This window comes from Electrophorus electricus, chromosome 4 (assembly GCF_041902795.1).
Source record: "Electrophorus electricus isolate QZ-2024a chromosome 4, ASM4190279v1, whole genome shotgun sequence".
NCBI lineage: Eukaryota > Metazoa > Chordata > Actinopteri > Gymnotiformes > Gymnotidae > Electrophorus > Electrophorus electricus.
In genome coordinates, this window is record NC_137500.1 from 29156071 (window position 1) to 29171432 (window position 15362).

At 47.3% G+C, this 15362-nt stretch overlaps 1 protein-coding gene across 2 annotated transcripts in view; it reads left to right on the forward strand.

The window, feature by feature from the left end:
• The first annotated feature begins 4684 nt into the window (after nt 1-4684).
• hdac4 (histone deacetylase 4) overlaps nt 4685-15362 on the forward strand; it is a 110898-nt gene continuing 100220 nt past the window's right edge. For both annotated transcript variants that reach the window (XM_035519886.2, XM_081713141.1), the window contains exons 1-2: nt 4685-4807; nt 11604-11852. In XM_035519886.2, coding sequence (XP_035375779.1) covers nt 11831-11852 — 22 coding nt within the window. In that variant the 5' untranslated portion in view covers nt 4685-4807; nt 11604-11830. The remainder of the gene's footprint in view (nt 4808-11603; nt 11853-15362) is intronic.

Genomic DNA, 15362 nt, shown 5'->3' on the forward strand with positions numbered 1-15362 from the left:
TTAATTGCACTTATTTTCTACGGCCCGTCATTGTAGAAATAATCGTTTCTTTTGTTTCGTATGTTGGCAGTATTGAGTGGTAAATGTATGATTTCTTTAGAGCTTCACTGAGAATAATTAAGGTAATTAAATTTGGTGCAAGATGATCATTACTGTTACTCAGCCAGTGTAATGGCTGCCAGACAGAGGATTTTGGAGTGCCCCAGAGAAAAGTACAAACCGATAAATGATAATAATTAAATAATAACAAGACATAATAACAACACTATAATACCTGTGCCTTGATTTAAGTTACATAAGAAACAAACATTTCATAAACAAACTAGTTAAATATATAAATAAAGATTAGGTAAGGCAAGGCAATTATACAGCACTCTTCATACCGAGCAGCAATTCAAAGTGCTTAATAAAAAATAGTTACTATTGATTTAAAGTGAGAAGATAAATGAAAACAATTTATTTAAACAGAACTAATTTAAAGTAGAGACCTAAATAAAAAGAGTGCAAACTAAACATGTAAAGTGCTGAGATAAAAGATGAAAATAAAGAGAATAAATTAAGAATCAAAAGAAATAAGAGTACAGTGTAGTGCTGAAATGTAAAAGTTAAAGGTGCAGTGCAACAGGAGCTGAGGGAACAGTGTTAAAACTGAGCCAAAACTGGTCAAGCAAGAACATTTCAGTTTAGATTAAAAAACAGTGTTGGGGCTCTTCTGATATTCCCTGAGAATTGCTTCCATGTAAAAACCGCATAATAGCCAAAGGCAGACTCTCCATGCTTAGACTTTACCCTGGGCAGATAATGATCTGAGAGCTCTGCTCAGCTCATATTGCAACAGAATATGGGATAGATACACTGGTCATACACCACTGAGCGATTTAGAGACCATTAATAATACCTTAAAGTCAACTTTGACCATTATCTAAAACAAGAAGGATTCGAATGAATGAATGAATGAATGAATGTGAAATTCCCATGCATTTTTGAGACATATTTGTTGAAAATAATATTGCGAAACCTCTGTGAAAGTGTTATGATGCGCAAATTATTTTTTGATTGAGAGATTGTAACGTATCTGCTGGCCCGAGTGCCAAAGGGCGTGGAGCAGGACGCACAGACTCTCGATAATGTGAAACTTTTATTAACACAACATATGAATAACAGTGGCACTCACACACAACATTACCAACAGACATCGTGTAAACATAAAACTAAACACCGACTACATACGTGTTTTGACATACAGTAGCAGACTAACAATAACCAACACAATACACACACTAACAGAGGTTTAAATAGACAATGAAACAAGACGTTAAACCCCGTACAGGTGCACGCAGTCATGAAGGGCGTGGTCACACATGAGGTAAAACCCCCTGCACGCGGCAGGCCGTACCACGTGACTTGTGGAGCGGGGGCGTCCTGTGACAGAGATATTCTGCCTGCTCTCATAGACTCATAGACTCTCATAAGTAAGCAAAGATGAGCAGTTTTATATAGCTAAATTTAATAGGCAAATCTTTCAAGAAAATAGTAAATACTAATAAAGATAATAATAATAATAATAATAATAATAATATCATCATCATCATCATCATGACTGGGTCAGAGCATCTCCAAAACAGGTCTTATGGGGTGTTCCCAGTATGGAATGGGTAGTACCTACCAAAAAGGGTCCAAAGAAGGACAACCGGTGAACCAGCGCCAGGGTCATGTGCGCCCAAGGCTCACTGATGTGTGAGAGAGGTAGGTGAGGGAGCAAAGGCTAACCCATTTGGTCCGATCCCACAGAAGAGCTACTGTAGAACAAATAGCTCATGCTGGTTGTGACTGAAAGGTGTCAGAATACACAGTGCATTGCAGCTTAGTGTGTATGGGCTGCATAGCCATTCAGAGCCATTCAGACCAGTCAGCGCCCTCATGCTGACCCTGCCACTGAAAGCATCAGAACTGGACCATGGAGCAATGAAAGAAGGTGGTGTGGTCTGATAAATCATGGTTTTGTTTTGGTTTTTTTGCATCACGTGGATGGCCAGGTGTGTGTTCATGACTTACAAGTTTTACAAGTTTGATCAATGGAGGCCCTACCTCGCAATTTACAGGATTTAAAGGATTTCCTACTATTGTCTTGAAGCCAGATACCACAGGACACCAGAGGTCTTGTGAAGTCTATGCCTCGATGGGTCATACCTATTTTGATGATAAGAGGGGGACCTGCACAATGTGTGAAAAAATCCTAATTTTCAAAATTTTGCTCACACATTATATATAATTTTCATATTCATTCTGGACATGTGCCCCTTTTTGCTGTAAACACACAGTAAGACATCATCCTGAGATAAATTTCAGATTAATTGAGTACTGCAATATACTCGCACCCTGTTCCTGTGCCTGGGTTACCACGTCCACGTTGTGAGACCACGCAGCACACCTTTAAACTGCTCTTTTAGCGTACTCTGTCCTGGGTCACCGCGTCCACGTTGTGAGACCACGCAGCGTACCTTTAAACTGCTCTTTTAGCATACTCTCTGTCCTGGGTTACCGCGTCCACCTTATGAGACCAGGCAGCGTACCTTTAAACTGCTCTTTTAGTGTACTCTCTGTCCTGGGTTACCGCGTCCACCTTGTGAGACCAGGCGGCGTACCTTTAAACTGCTCTTTTAGCGTACTCTCTGTCCTGGGTTACCGCGTCCACCTTGTGAGACCACACGGCGTACCTTTAAACTGCTCTTTTAGCGTACTCTTTGTCCTGGGTTACCGCGTCCACGTTGTGAGACCACGCAGCGTACCTTTGAACTGCTCTTTTAGCGTACTCTCTGTCCTGGGTTACCGCGTCCACCTTATGAGACCACGCAGCGTACCTTTAAACTGCTCTTTTAGCGTACTCTCTGTCCTGGGTTACCGCGTCCACCTTAGGAGACCGCGCAGCGTACCTTTAAACTGCTCTTTTAGCGTACTCTCTGTCTTGGGTTACCGCGTCCACCTTATGAGACCAGGCAGCGTACCTTTAAACTGCTCTTTTAGCGTACTCTCTCTCCTGGGTTACCGCGTCCACCTTAGGAGACCAGGCAGCGCACCTTTAAACTGCTCTTTTAGCGTACTCTCTGTCCTGGGTTACCGCGTCCACCTTAGGAGACCACGCAGCGTACCTTTAAACTGCTCTTTCAGCGTACTCTCTGTCCTGGGTTACCGCGTCCACCTTAGGAGACCAGGCAGCGTACCTTTAAACTGCTCTTTCAGCGTACTCTCTGTCCTGGGTTACCGCGTCCACCTTATGAGACCACGCAGCGTACCTTTAAACTGCTCTTTTAGCGTACTCTCTGTCCTGGGTTACCGCGTCCACCTTAGGAGACCACGCAGCGTACCTTTAAACTGCTCTTTCAGCGTACTCTCTGTCCTGGGTTACCGCGTCCACCTTAGGAGACCAGGCAGCGTACCTTTAAACTGCTCTTTTAGCGTACTCTCTGTCCTGGGTTACCGCGTCCACCTTAGGAGACCACGCAGCGTACCTTTAAACTGCTCTTTTAGCGTACTCTCTGTCCTGGGTTACCGCGTCCACCTTAGGAGACCAGGCAGCGTACCTTTAAACTGCTCTTTCAGCGTACTCTCTGTCCTGGGTTACCGCGTCCACCTTATGAGACCACGCAGCGTACCTTTAAACTGCTCTTTTAGCGTACTCTCTGTCCTGGGTTACCGCGTCCACCTTAGGAGACCAGGCAGCGTACCTTTAAACTGCTCTTTCAGCGTACTCTCTGTCCTGGGTTACCGCGTCCACCTTATGAGACCACGCAGCGTACCTTTAAACTGCTCTTTTAGCGTACTCTCTGTCCTGGGTTACCGCGTCCACCTTATGAGACCACGCAGCGTACCTTTAAACTGCTCTTTCAGCGTACTCTCTGTCCTGGGTTACCGCGTCCACCTTAGGAGACCAGGCAGCGTACCTTTAAACTGCTCTTTTAGCGTACTCTCTGTCCTGGGTTACCGCGTCCACCTTAGGAGACCAGGCAGCGTACCTTTAAACTGCTCTTTCAGCGTACTCTCTGTCCTGGGTTACCGCGTCCACCTTATGAGACCACGCAGCGTACCTTTAAACTGCTCTTTTAGCGTACTCTCTGTCCTGGGTTACCGCGTCCACCTTAGGAGACCAGGCAGCGTACCTTTAAACTGCTCTTTTAGCGTACTCTCTGTCCTGGGTTACCGCGTCCACCTTAGGAGACCAGGCAGCGTACCTTTAAACTGCTCTTTCAGCGTACTCTCTGTCCTGGGTTACCGCGTCCACCTTATGAGACCACGCAGCGTACCTTTAAACTGCTCTTTTAGCGTACTCTCTGTCCTGGGTTACCGCGTCCACCTTAGGAGACCAGGCAGCGTACCTTTAAACTGCTCTTTTAGCGTACTCTCTGTCCTGGGTTACCGCGTCCACCTTAGGAGACCACGCAGCGTACCTTTAAACTGCTCTTTTAGCGTACTCTCTGTCCTGGGTTACCGCGTCCACCTTAGGAGACCAGGCAGCGTACCTTTAAACTGCTCTTTCAGCGTACTCTCTGTCCTGGGTTACCGCGTCCACCTTATGAGACCACGCAGCGTACCTTTAAACTGCTCTTTTAGCGTACTCTCTGTCCTGGGTTTACCCGCGTTTTTAACCCCGCCTCTGGAGGAAATGTGGGCACGCGACACGTGATCCGTTTGCCAAAATCCAGTATGGCGGAATCTGTCCGCGAGTGAATCTTTTCGCTGGCGCACTCCAACGGGAATTAAGTCCATTACGTTTTTTAGCAGAGCAGCGGGCGCATCTGGATGCAAATAGGTGAGCACAAGGTTTTACTTACCGTTGGCGCTGTTCGAGTGCTCTGTGTGAGGAAAAATAGCAAACTTGTGGACGCGCAGGACGAGATGAAACAATCATAACAATGTATCTGCGGTTAGCTGGTAACGCTCGTCCTCCCCGGCGGTGAAGTTGGATCACGTTTCATTTTCTGAATCGACTCCGCCAAACTTGATCAGAGTAGTCTATTTTTGTCCATAAACTGATTCGTGAGAATGCAATTTAGCGAACAATCTTTTTTTTTTTTTTTTTTTTTTTGGATAAAGTGAAGCTTGTGGGTGTTTTTCCCCAATTGTACGATCGCATGCATTATTTCCATTCATCTGGAGCGCCGTGGACGACCGTTTGGCCTCTACTTTGAACAGTTTTTGCACTAGAACCGTGCTAGGCGTTATCACCCCGTACTGGCGTGGACACTTTACTCACTTGCGCGTCCTCACTTCTTTTAAAGCGACGTGAGTCGATGACTCGTTATCTTGTACCCAGTTTCGCTGAACGTTCGCTCGTTTTTGTGAATGAACTAGTAACGTGCTGTTTTTTCGTTTAATGGTTTCAAACCAATATTTTTCCTTTATTGGGTGTGGGGTGGGGAGGAGGGCGACGTCGGTGAGGTGTATTTAAAGAATGAAGCGAACACCTGGCGAAGTTTTGCTGTTGAGTGTTTCTAACTTTGATCCTCTGCGGCAGCGTGGGTATGCTGGCCCCCTCTCTGCAGCGCTCAGTATAGGCCCTGCGGATCTTTTAACACATGTGGACTAATGCTGTCAAACGGTTTGAACCCACCTTGTTAAAGCAGATGCATTTATCTTTGGGAATCGATCGGAAACTTGTGACATTCTGGCTTCTGCAAATGCAGGAGGTCCTTGTTTGTGGCAAGCTCTGCTGATTACTAAACTAAACTTGAAAAGGGCTTTTGAGAGGGTAGTGCTTTTTACTGGGCCGTAGCACTGGTAATAAATGTCAGTGCCTATTCCAGAGAATGACTAAGAATTGTTTACTTGTTTGGCCTGGTACTGGACTACAGTCTTTTATTTCGTGACATTCATGATTAAGGTGAGATACTATATCGACATTATACAAACTTTGAAAACAGGTTGCGTACTGCACAGCAGATTCCTATGTGGCCGTATAAATCCACCCTTTAATCAGAGCATGTCGGAAGCGAGCCCGTCCACATTCCAGTTCCCAAGGTCCGGCCCTCAGAATTCCAGGCCTCACAGGAAGAAGGTCAGCCTTCCAAGAACTTGGCACAGAGGGTAGCGTAGGTCCTGAATAATGACCCAGCCTTGTGAATGTGACTGCATGGCTGCCTACAGGTCTGTGCTTTTTATAGGCCTGAATAACAATTTACATCAGTTTTGAGGCCCTTGTTAATCAATTCTACTCCTCAGGGCACATAATTAACAGTGCTGGCTGATTCGCGATGGTTGCCAGATTGTACTCTCTTGTATCTGGGGTAGAGAGAAATAGAGAGTGAGAGTGAACGCTGGGCTCCAGCCATTTGTGTGTGCAGTGCTGCGGACGGAGCCTATTAAAACTGTATATAGTGGAACCGGAACTAGCAAAGGTGACTGGGCCGACTGCAGCGGCACATGCCTAATGACAGGGCCGGATGGGAGGATCATCTGAAAGTAGCGTTTTGGCGCCCAGAGCCAGCGCGGTTTAGGAACCGATTATTAATGTCCCTCGAGCTTTTGTGGTGCCTGTTATGCTGCCTGGCTGCATCTTGGAGCGGGGCGGTAATGAATTACAAGGCGAGGTGTGAAATCGGACAGCTTCAGTGGGTGAACCTGCTAGGCTGTGTGCAGTCGCGTTCGACAGTTGGGCTCGCTCAGTCACAGTAGCACCGTGGGCCCGCGCGCGCTCCCTCTCCTTTGTGTTCTCTCCGAACTTGGCCAGGCGATGCGCTCGTTTGGCAAGCCGCAGCGGCCAAAAAATGGCCCCAAGACTGCAATTACCAAGCGCTTGTTTGTTTCGATTGGTCGTCTAATGGAAGATAACCGATGGTGGCCAATGTGCCGTGGCCATCGCTTCGCCCGACGCTTAGGCGGCGAGGATGGCGATCCGTGGCTGGGCCGCGCTGCGGCGTTGTAAAGCTGCACTGCGACCCAAACACAAGCGGAACAACTTAATCACCAGTGGCACCGTCTACAAGCTATGTTTTATTTGGCTTTGTGTCATTTTGCATCAGGGCTTTGTAAAATGAGTTGCAGAAGAGAGGTAATGTTTTTTTCCTAGATACTTTTGATATTAAGTGGGGTAATGGTATATTTGCTGACTTAAAAAAAAAAACCTCACTCGTAATAAAGTACATTCGTTTTAACATATATTGCTTAAAGGGTTTGCAGTGACATTGGTCCAACTTGTCAAAGTGGGATCACCTGCAGGAGTGGTAGGTGACTAGCGCTTCTCCTGACTCATGTTTCTGGAATGAACTGAAATATGAGCGAAACATACATTCACGTTAGGTTAGCTTTTAGGTCTGAAAATGGACACGTCATGGCCATTCGTTCAGTAAAGAATATTTTCATGCACAACTGCAATTATGTTGCAAATCCAGCTTCATATCACTTGGACAGTTAAATAGTTTTAAATTAAATTACAGCGGGTTATATAGGGGAAAGAAAGATACTAGCATCTTGAAATTGTATTTGAAATTGTCAAATATGAAGTGCATTCATTTATGGGGCCATTCATAATGAAATTAAATCTAAAATTGAAAACCTTTTTTGTGAAATGTCAAAGGTTTAGAAATGTAATTAAAGTAGCAATTAATTTTTCCTAAATAAGTTTGTAATTTAAAAAGTAAAGAAAAGTCATTTTTCCAATGATGATTCTTCACATTGAAATGGCCATTATACTGACACCTAGTGACCTGGCTGAGATTTTGTCCTAAAGCTGTTTTAACCATGACTACCTCCACGTGGGGGACCTGCTGTATGCAGCATAAACAAGTCCATATGAGGACTACAAAGCAATTTAATTTATAGAAAAAAATGGGGGGGGGGGGAGACAATCAAATCAAAATGTCTTTATATAGCGCTTTTACAACAGATGTCACAAAGCAGCTTTACAAATGTCCAAGTCCAAGCCCCCAGTGAACAAGCCAACAGCGACAGGGGCAAGGAAAAACTCTTTAGAACACGAGGGAGAAACCTTGAGAGGAACCAAGACTCAAGGAAGGGGGGGGGGGGCATCCTCTGCTGGCTGACAACGGTCACCACAATGATGATAATTTTTAGAGAAAAATTAATTAGAAAGGAAAAGTAATCAATTAATGTCTAGTCTAACTTTCTAGAGGTCCTGGTCTTGTCCGATGGTGTGCAAGTGTCCGAGACCCATCCCGCAAGAGATCACTTTCGTGAATATTGCTTGCTACTTTTTGGTGTTAAAAATGACTCCTTTAAACTCGTGCTTTCTATTACAGATATCTTAGAAATAACTTTTCTCAAAAATATTGACTACTTCCTCTTTTGGGGGTCCAGGTCTGAGAAAGAGACACACACACACACACACAGCTAGAGAGAGAGAGAGAAAGTGAGAGAGATTGATGTACAGTTGTGTTGCTGGTCAGATGTGTCAGACAGGCACGTGGTGGATGGCGATGGTGGGTACCCACCTCATTTCCTTCCCTGCGTCTCTCCCAAAATAGACCAGCTGCGGCGGGACTCCTCCACGTGAGCGCTGTCTGTGGCATGCTGCCCTGAGGGCACCACACGTGCGCCACGTGTTGTTTGCTGCTGATTCTTCACATTTCGGGGCGCGTCTGCCTCCTTGGCCAGCAACGACAGCCTGAGCTGGTTGCTGTACGGCCTCCTCCTACCGTTCAAGGATAAACAGCCCCAACCCAGCAAAGCAAACAATGACCGCAAAATGGCATCTTAAGTGTCAGGCTGCTGGCACGCTGATGTTCCGCCATGAAAGGTTTTGGCCAGGGCGACACAGAATCCTATACGTGAGTGGAAACATCTGTGGAGTGGGCGCGTGTGGGTGGTGAACGAGCTCGGCAGCGCTAAACCCGGAGCAGGCGTCCGTTCAATGGCATAACCTGCAGTCGCTTGGGGGCTACCGTCCCCACGCTGCCTTGTGAGGGCTGGACAACTTTGTGCTTTTCAGTGGAATGCGACACAAAGTGCTTCAGTCTGCGTTCAGCTGGGGCCCAGGAATGGTCCGAAAGGTCAGAGGATGACTCGAGTTCATTCCTCTTCTTTCTGAGAGGCAGCACACGATCAGACAGAGAAACAAAATGGTAACGCTCATTACCCTGGCGCGTCATTAGGGGGAACGGCTTTACTTTTAATAGAGCTAGCTAGATTTAGAGTGAATTAAAATTAAATTAACTAATTTGTCTTGGCGGAACAGATTTGAGAACTTTGGGAAGAGATGCCATTAAAATGATGCATAGCTTAATAAGCTCTCGAAGTTTTTACATTTGAAAAGAGACGTTTTTGAGCCTCTGGTGCGTGTACGGTTTGGCCCTTGCTCTCCACGCCCCTCCCCTGGGCCAGCAGGGCCGAACGGTGGCAGAGGTCACAGGTCAGATAGCCACCACTACTGGTCAGGCAGCTCCAGAGCTGCCCGGCAGGCGCTGACAGGCATGACAGGCAGGCTCCGCGACTGCACGCACTCACGAGGTAGGAATGTGTTTTGGGGGATTTTGAGATGTTGGAGATGTAAACTGTAAAAAGAGAAGCATTTTTGGAGGGCTGATTTGATAGGTGGTGCAGGTAAGAGCTCACAGCTATGTCCACATGCGCTACCCAAACGAATGCTGCCACTACTATCAGACATGTATTAATATTCAGCTCTACCACCTAAATCATCTTTTTTTTCAGTATGCAATTACGTTGATTGTTGTTTTCTTTAATAGAGAAAGTCCAATGCTGTCTGGTGTTTCTGTGAAACGTGAGGAGTGATGATGTTTAGCTGTGTAAGAGCCAAGCACTAGAGCTAAAGTAGCTTGCATAGTGAAGCAGAGCCGAGGGGGGGGGGGGGGGGAAGAGTAGGCAGCTTTGGGGCAGTACAGCGAATGCGCATCACCTTCACTCACAGTATGGGTTTCCCAGCAGTGGAAAACCCAGTGGTGTCAGTCTAAAGGAGTCTGCTGTTCTGAGTGTGTGAAAACTTGCAGTTAACGTGGTTGACCTGCACATGAGCCATCTCAAATCCTGGTCGGCGCACCCCCCCTGCTGAGAACAGGTCTGGGATGAATTCAGGAGTGGCCATAGTCTGAATTGGCCCTGCATGTCCTCTGGCTTTCAGGTGTGATGTCAGGTTTGCTTCTGGCATCACACTGACGTGACACTACTTTCTCTCTCTCTCACACTCACTCACTCACTTTGTGACTCTCACTTTCTCTCACACTCATGCGCAATCAAATGCTCACAGTACTCATTCACACAATAGAACCATGGTGAATAAGATTGCCTATTAAGCTATAGCATGTCAGGTGCTTTCATTAACACAAAAGCGTGTGCCGAAATCCATCATGTCTTTATCTGTCTGCGTGGTCACATGGTGGGATTGGCATCAGAACCTCGCCGGGCCAGTTGCACGCACACATGCTGCGGACGCGAGTCCTTCCTCCTCCGGAACATCTAATCCACGCGGCCTGCCATCGTGGTAGAGCGGAATGCTTCTGAGGACCAAGCTGGCCCTTTGTGTCTGCCTGTGTTCGTGCGGCTTCTGGTTTGATGTGTTGATGGAGGTGGGAGGTTGGAATATACACACACACACACACACACACACACACACACACACACAGGCTTCACTGCTAAGTCCATAATAAATATTTGTTGAAGTAGGACCAAATGCATGCATATGAGATGAGGCAAGGAATTATATTATTATAATATTCCAGTATGAAACTCCTATGTGTATTTTTGGTATAATGGAAATATTTGCACTTTTGAAAAGTGGCTTTTCTTCTTTTGTGACCAATATGAAGTAAAAGTATTACACTGGAACTTAAATGACCAAAACCGTTTAATAGCTTTGTATTGTGCTTTTTGGGGGTTGAATTTGAACTGACCTAAGCACTTGAACAATGAATACAATTGAGACAATATCTGCACCGCAAGTGTGAGAAAGCAATCGGCTCCTCTTCCTTACTGCTGGGATCCATACCTCCTGTGTGGGTTACCCGAGTGTCATTTGGTTGCTGAGAAACCCTCGCTCTCACCGCTTTGGCCTTAAGTTTCAGTCCAAGTATTTAGGCGCGCGTTCAGGGGGGTGGAGCTTTCATTCCTTGGCGCCAGAGGGCCGTTGGAGCTGGGTCTTTTTTCCGTTGCTTTATCAGGCGCGTGGCTGAGCCTGTGTGCAGCAGCAATATCTCCACGAGGGCGTGAAGGGCCCATCCCCCCCTTCACCCAGGCAGCAGATACGTGGAATCCCTTCAGATGGCCAAGCCTCTTCTGCCCTGTGCTGGCGATGACATGCTAGATCAGAGAAGGCTGCTATGCTACCCAACAGGCTCCTTCGTGCCTGGTGCACACCAGCTGAAGACATGCACGTTTCGGGAATGTGCGCACGCAACACCTCTGTTTTGACTGCATGGCATACGTCTGTCATTACGAGCTGACATAGGAAGAGTGTCAACAATGTCGGAATTCTGCCATGTCATGTTCTCTGGCAAATGTGTGTCATGCCATCATCCTTTCCTGTTCGGGGTTTGGTGGGTGGGTGGTGGTTACCTCAGCACATCTAATGTGTAGGTTTGGCAGTAAAGAAAAGCAGAAAAAGTTGACATCACTTTGACTAACTTTGTGTCTCTTTGCAGTTTTCCAGTGTGAGCAGAGAACCAGACGGACCAGCAGGACTGGATAAGCGCACAGCCACAGGGGGCGCTATGAATAGCTGAGAGCCCCGCCTCTCCCCCCCTCCCCCCTCACGCAGTGGGACAGGCATCCCCGTGGATGGTGTTCTCCCCACACACCCTCCTCGCCAGAACAGCCACTCCCTCTCCCCTGCCCTCCCAGAGTGACCCGAGAGCCAACAGCCACAGAAATGAGTTCCCACAGTCACCCAGGTAAGAGCACTGCTCTCCCCTCGCTACGGAATCTTGGTGCCGATGCGGTGTCCACAAACCACTCTCCCGCAGTGCGGTCTGTTTGATCGTGCACCGTCTTGCCCACGAAGAAACTGTCGGCAACAGCTCCAGTGGCCGTGCATCAGGACCGGGTCCCTTTTGATTATTGTGCTGCTGTGTGATTGGCAAGAGTCAAGCGAGAGGCGTGTTCGAGATCCTCTGTAGTGATTACTGTTACACAAGCTCCAGCGAATGCGAGGCTGCTGTGCTCAAAGCAGAAGTGCCACGCTCATTCTGCTTTCTGCCAGTAAATAAAACCTTCGATGATTCAGAATTCTGTTCAGGTGACTGTCTTGGGGACCCGCCTCGCTTGGCTACCCAGCGGGTGCGAGATGTATCTGCAGTCGAGCCTTCGATGCCAGCAGAGACGTTGGTTCCCACTCAAGCACCCGTCCCTTGACCTCACAGTGCCACTCTGCCAGCCGTGCCTCAGTCAACTGTCATCTATTTTAGGACAGTCATAAGCAATGCCAACTCTTCCTAGCTTGCTCTGTTTTTTATATATATATATATATATATATATATATATATATAAAATTTCTCCCAAGTGGTAGCAACATCAGGAAAAAGGAGCTTGAGAAGCTGGAGAAATACCAAGGGCTGAAGGAAGAGCTAGATTCCTGTGGTAATCGGAGCACTAGGGTCTGTGACCCCCTGACTGGGAGAATGGCTCCAACAGATCCCAGAAACAGCACCTGAGATCTCGGCCCAGGAGAGTGCAGTCCTTGTAACAGCTAAGATCATATGCAGGACTCTCTAGCTCCCAGGCCTTATATATAATATTTTTTCCACTTTCTCAAGAAACTTTGTGTCCTATAGCTGAATTTTTCTCCAGCCCCTAATCTTTCCTGTCCTGGCTGTTTCTTAGTTTGTCAGCCACCTCCCCCCATCACCCCAAGGATAGGTAAACACTCTGAGGACATTGTTAGGCTGTGCACATTTTTCGTTGCCTGTGGCTATTTCTCTCCAGGGCTTCTCTGGATGGAGTCATGCCTGTGTCGATCTGTGTCCCGGTACTCTCCCTGCCTCAAAGTGTGGCCTAGGGATCTGTTACAGTCGCCTCCCCGTCCCCGAGTCTCTGGGCCATTTAGTCAGCTCTTACGGTAAAGTCTGCCCAAAATCCGCCCAGGCCACGTCCGAGAGCCCCTCTCTTCCACCCACGAGGCAGCAGTGAGGGGCTCGTAATTGACGTTTCCTCGCCCCCATCACCTTCGTTCCAGGCCTGACGTGACCGCTGGAGCCTTCAGGGAGAGGAGCTGGAAAAACAGTCCTGGAAGCCTCTTCCTCACTGTATCTTCAGCTTGGAGCTGTGCATATATGCGCAGCTTGGCGCTTGGGGCCACCATCCCCTGCTGCTGTGCTACCCTGGTGCAAATGATTCATAGCTGTAGCAGACGTCCTCCTGCACAGGAGCATGTTCTCTACGCTCCTCATGTGGCCGTAGAAGACACTGCAATGTTGAAGGCAGGGTAGCAGCTTAAGCAGATTTTCTGGACCCCTTTGGAATTTTCATTGGGACATTTACATAGTGTGAGTGTAATGGGTGGGTCTGTGGGTTTGGGTGTGGGTGCTTGGACAAACCCTGATGTCCCCTCCGCTGCTTGCGTCTTGAGGCTAGCCCTGCCTTTGTCATCGTCATCCCGCACGGCTCCTTCCCAAGATGGGCTCCTGGGGATGGACCCACAAAGCAGGCACTCTCTTCACTGTCAGACTCCCATTCCACAAGCACTGTCCCGAATTCACATATTCGCTTGTGTCAAAGAAATAAGCCACTGATAACTGGGGAAAAACAGGTTGGGCTTCACTCTAGGGTGGAACTATTTGAAGCCAAACCTTTGCTAGAGAATCTGCCCACATGTACACAGAATCACAGAGAGTACTGTGAAGAGGAGGGTAATCTGCTTCATCGCAGGTGGTCTTTCCCCCCCTAGGCAGGTTTATATTCTGCTTGTTTATCTGTGCCTCTAAAATATGCTTTTTGGCTTTCGTAACAAGTATGTTGAAGTGCAGAACGGCATGTCTAATGTTGATGACGTTAGAAAGTTGGCTAATTTGTTGGCCAGACTTGGATTTGCCCAGCTCGGAACACAAAAGAATCTCCTCCTGTTCCTTGCAGAGCCATCAATATCGTCACTGTGGCGTGAATGTGAGCTGCAGACCTGGAGGGGAGTCACGTTAGTTCATATCTGCTCTGACCTTCTGACCTTCTCCTGCCTCAGAGTGCCAGTAGCTCAGACAGCTGATTTGTATCATCGCTTGAAGACTTTTTGTTCCCTTCATTTCACACGGAGTTTGGACGTTCTTTTTTGGAGCCTGCGGTGGGCCTCCAGGCTCAGGAAGCTCCCGTGTGTAGGCCATGGGGTGCTCTGCCACGCTGGCAGGAACCCATCTCCCTGTGGGGTATAAAAGCCCGTGGAAGATGGTTGCCATGGACTTCTAAGTAACCCCCTTCTGTACGCGGTCACCTCACTATGAGGGAAGACCATGTTTGAGGTGTTAACTGGTCAGGGGCCACATCGGTTATATTTGTTTAGAATTTTATAATTGGCAACATGGTGGTGGTGGTTGTTTTCCCTCCCCTGAATGCTGCGGGGTAACCAGAGTCACTGCAATTTTTCTTCTTCTTAATTTTTATATCTTTATTTTTTTCTTTGATTGTTTTTATACCATATAGATAAGTGCAAGATGGTAAACTGCAAGAGAAAACCTTTAATGTTAAAAAACAGAAAAGCCAGAAAAATAAATGCTTTGTTATCTATGCCAACAAACATAGATGCCACATTTTAATGACGCCTTTAGTTTGCCATTTTTGAAAAGCAGGCTTATTCAGATTAAACGTTAGACATCACTCCTCCACTTAACGCTCATGGACTTCCAAGAAATTTGGATGCTCTCAACCATTTGTAACTGCAGTGTTTGATGTTCCCAATATAACTGTGTGGCACAGCACTGTAACATGTTTGGTGATAAATAGATGATAATCTAGTGGATGCCTTAAAAATAGGTGTGGGTTGTAAAATATTTCACTGATGTCCTAGTGACACCTGCAAATCTGTGCATGTGTGCTGAAACCTTGTGCATATGCATTCCACCACCTCTCGGGCTAACGTCGTGCTTGGCGTTTCTCACGTACCTGGGCTGGTCCTCGGCTTGTTTCTGGTGGCTAGTTTGAGGGTGTGACGATGCCCATTCATCTCTACAATCTCTGGAGCGCTGTGTTCCAGCAGCTGCTCCACCCTATAGGTAAACATTCACACTCTGTGACTATAGCGCTATAGGATTTTGAGTTTTGAGCCAGTAATTTCTGTATTCTTCTACAGGGAGACCGTATGCATGCTCTTGGCCTGTTGCCCCTGGGCACTGGCCCCACCCTCCAGGGTCCTCTTCTCTGACGGCTGACGAAGGCCTGGTCTCTGGGCGCTGGCCGGCCAGCCCCTAACAGCTGGAGTT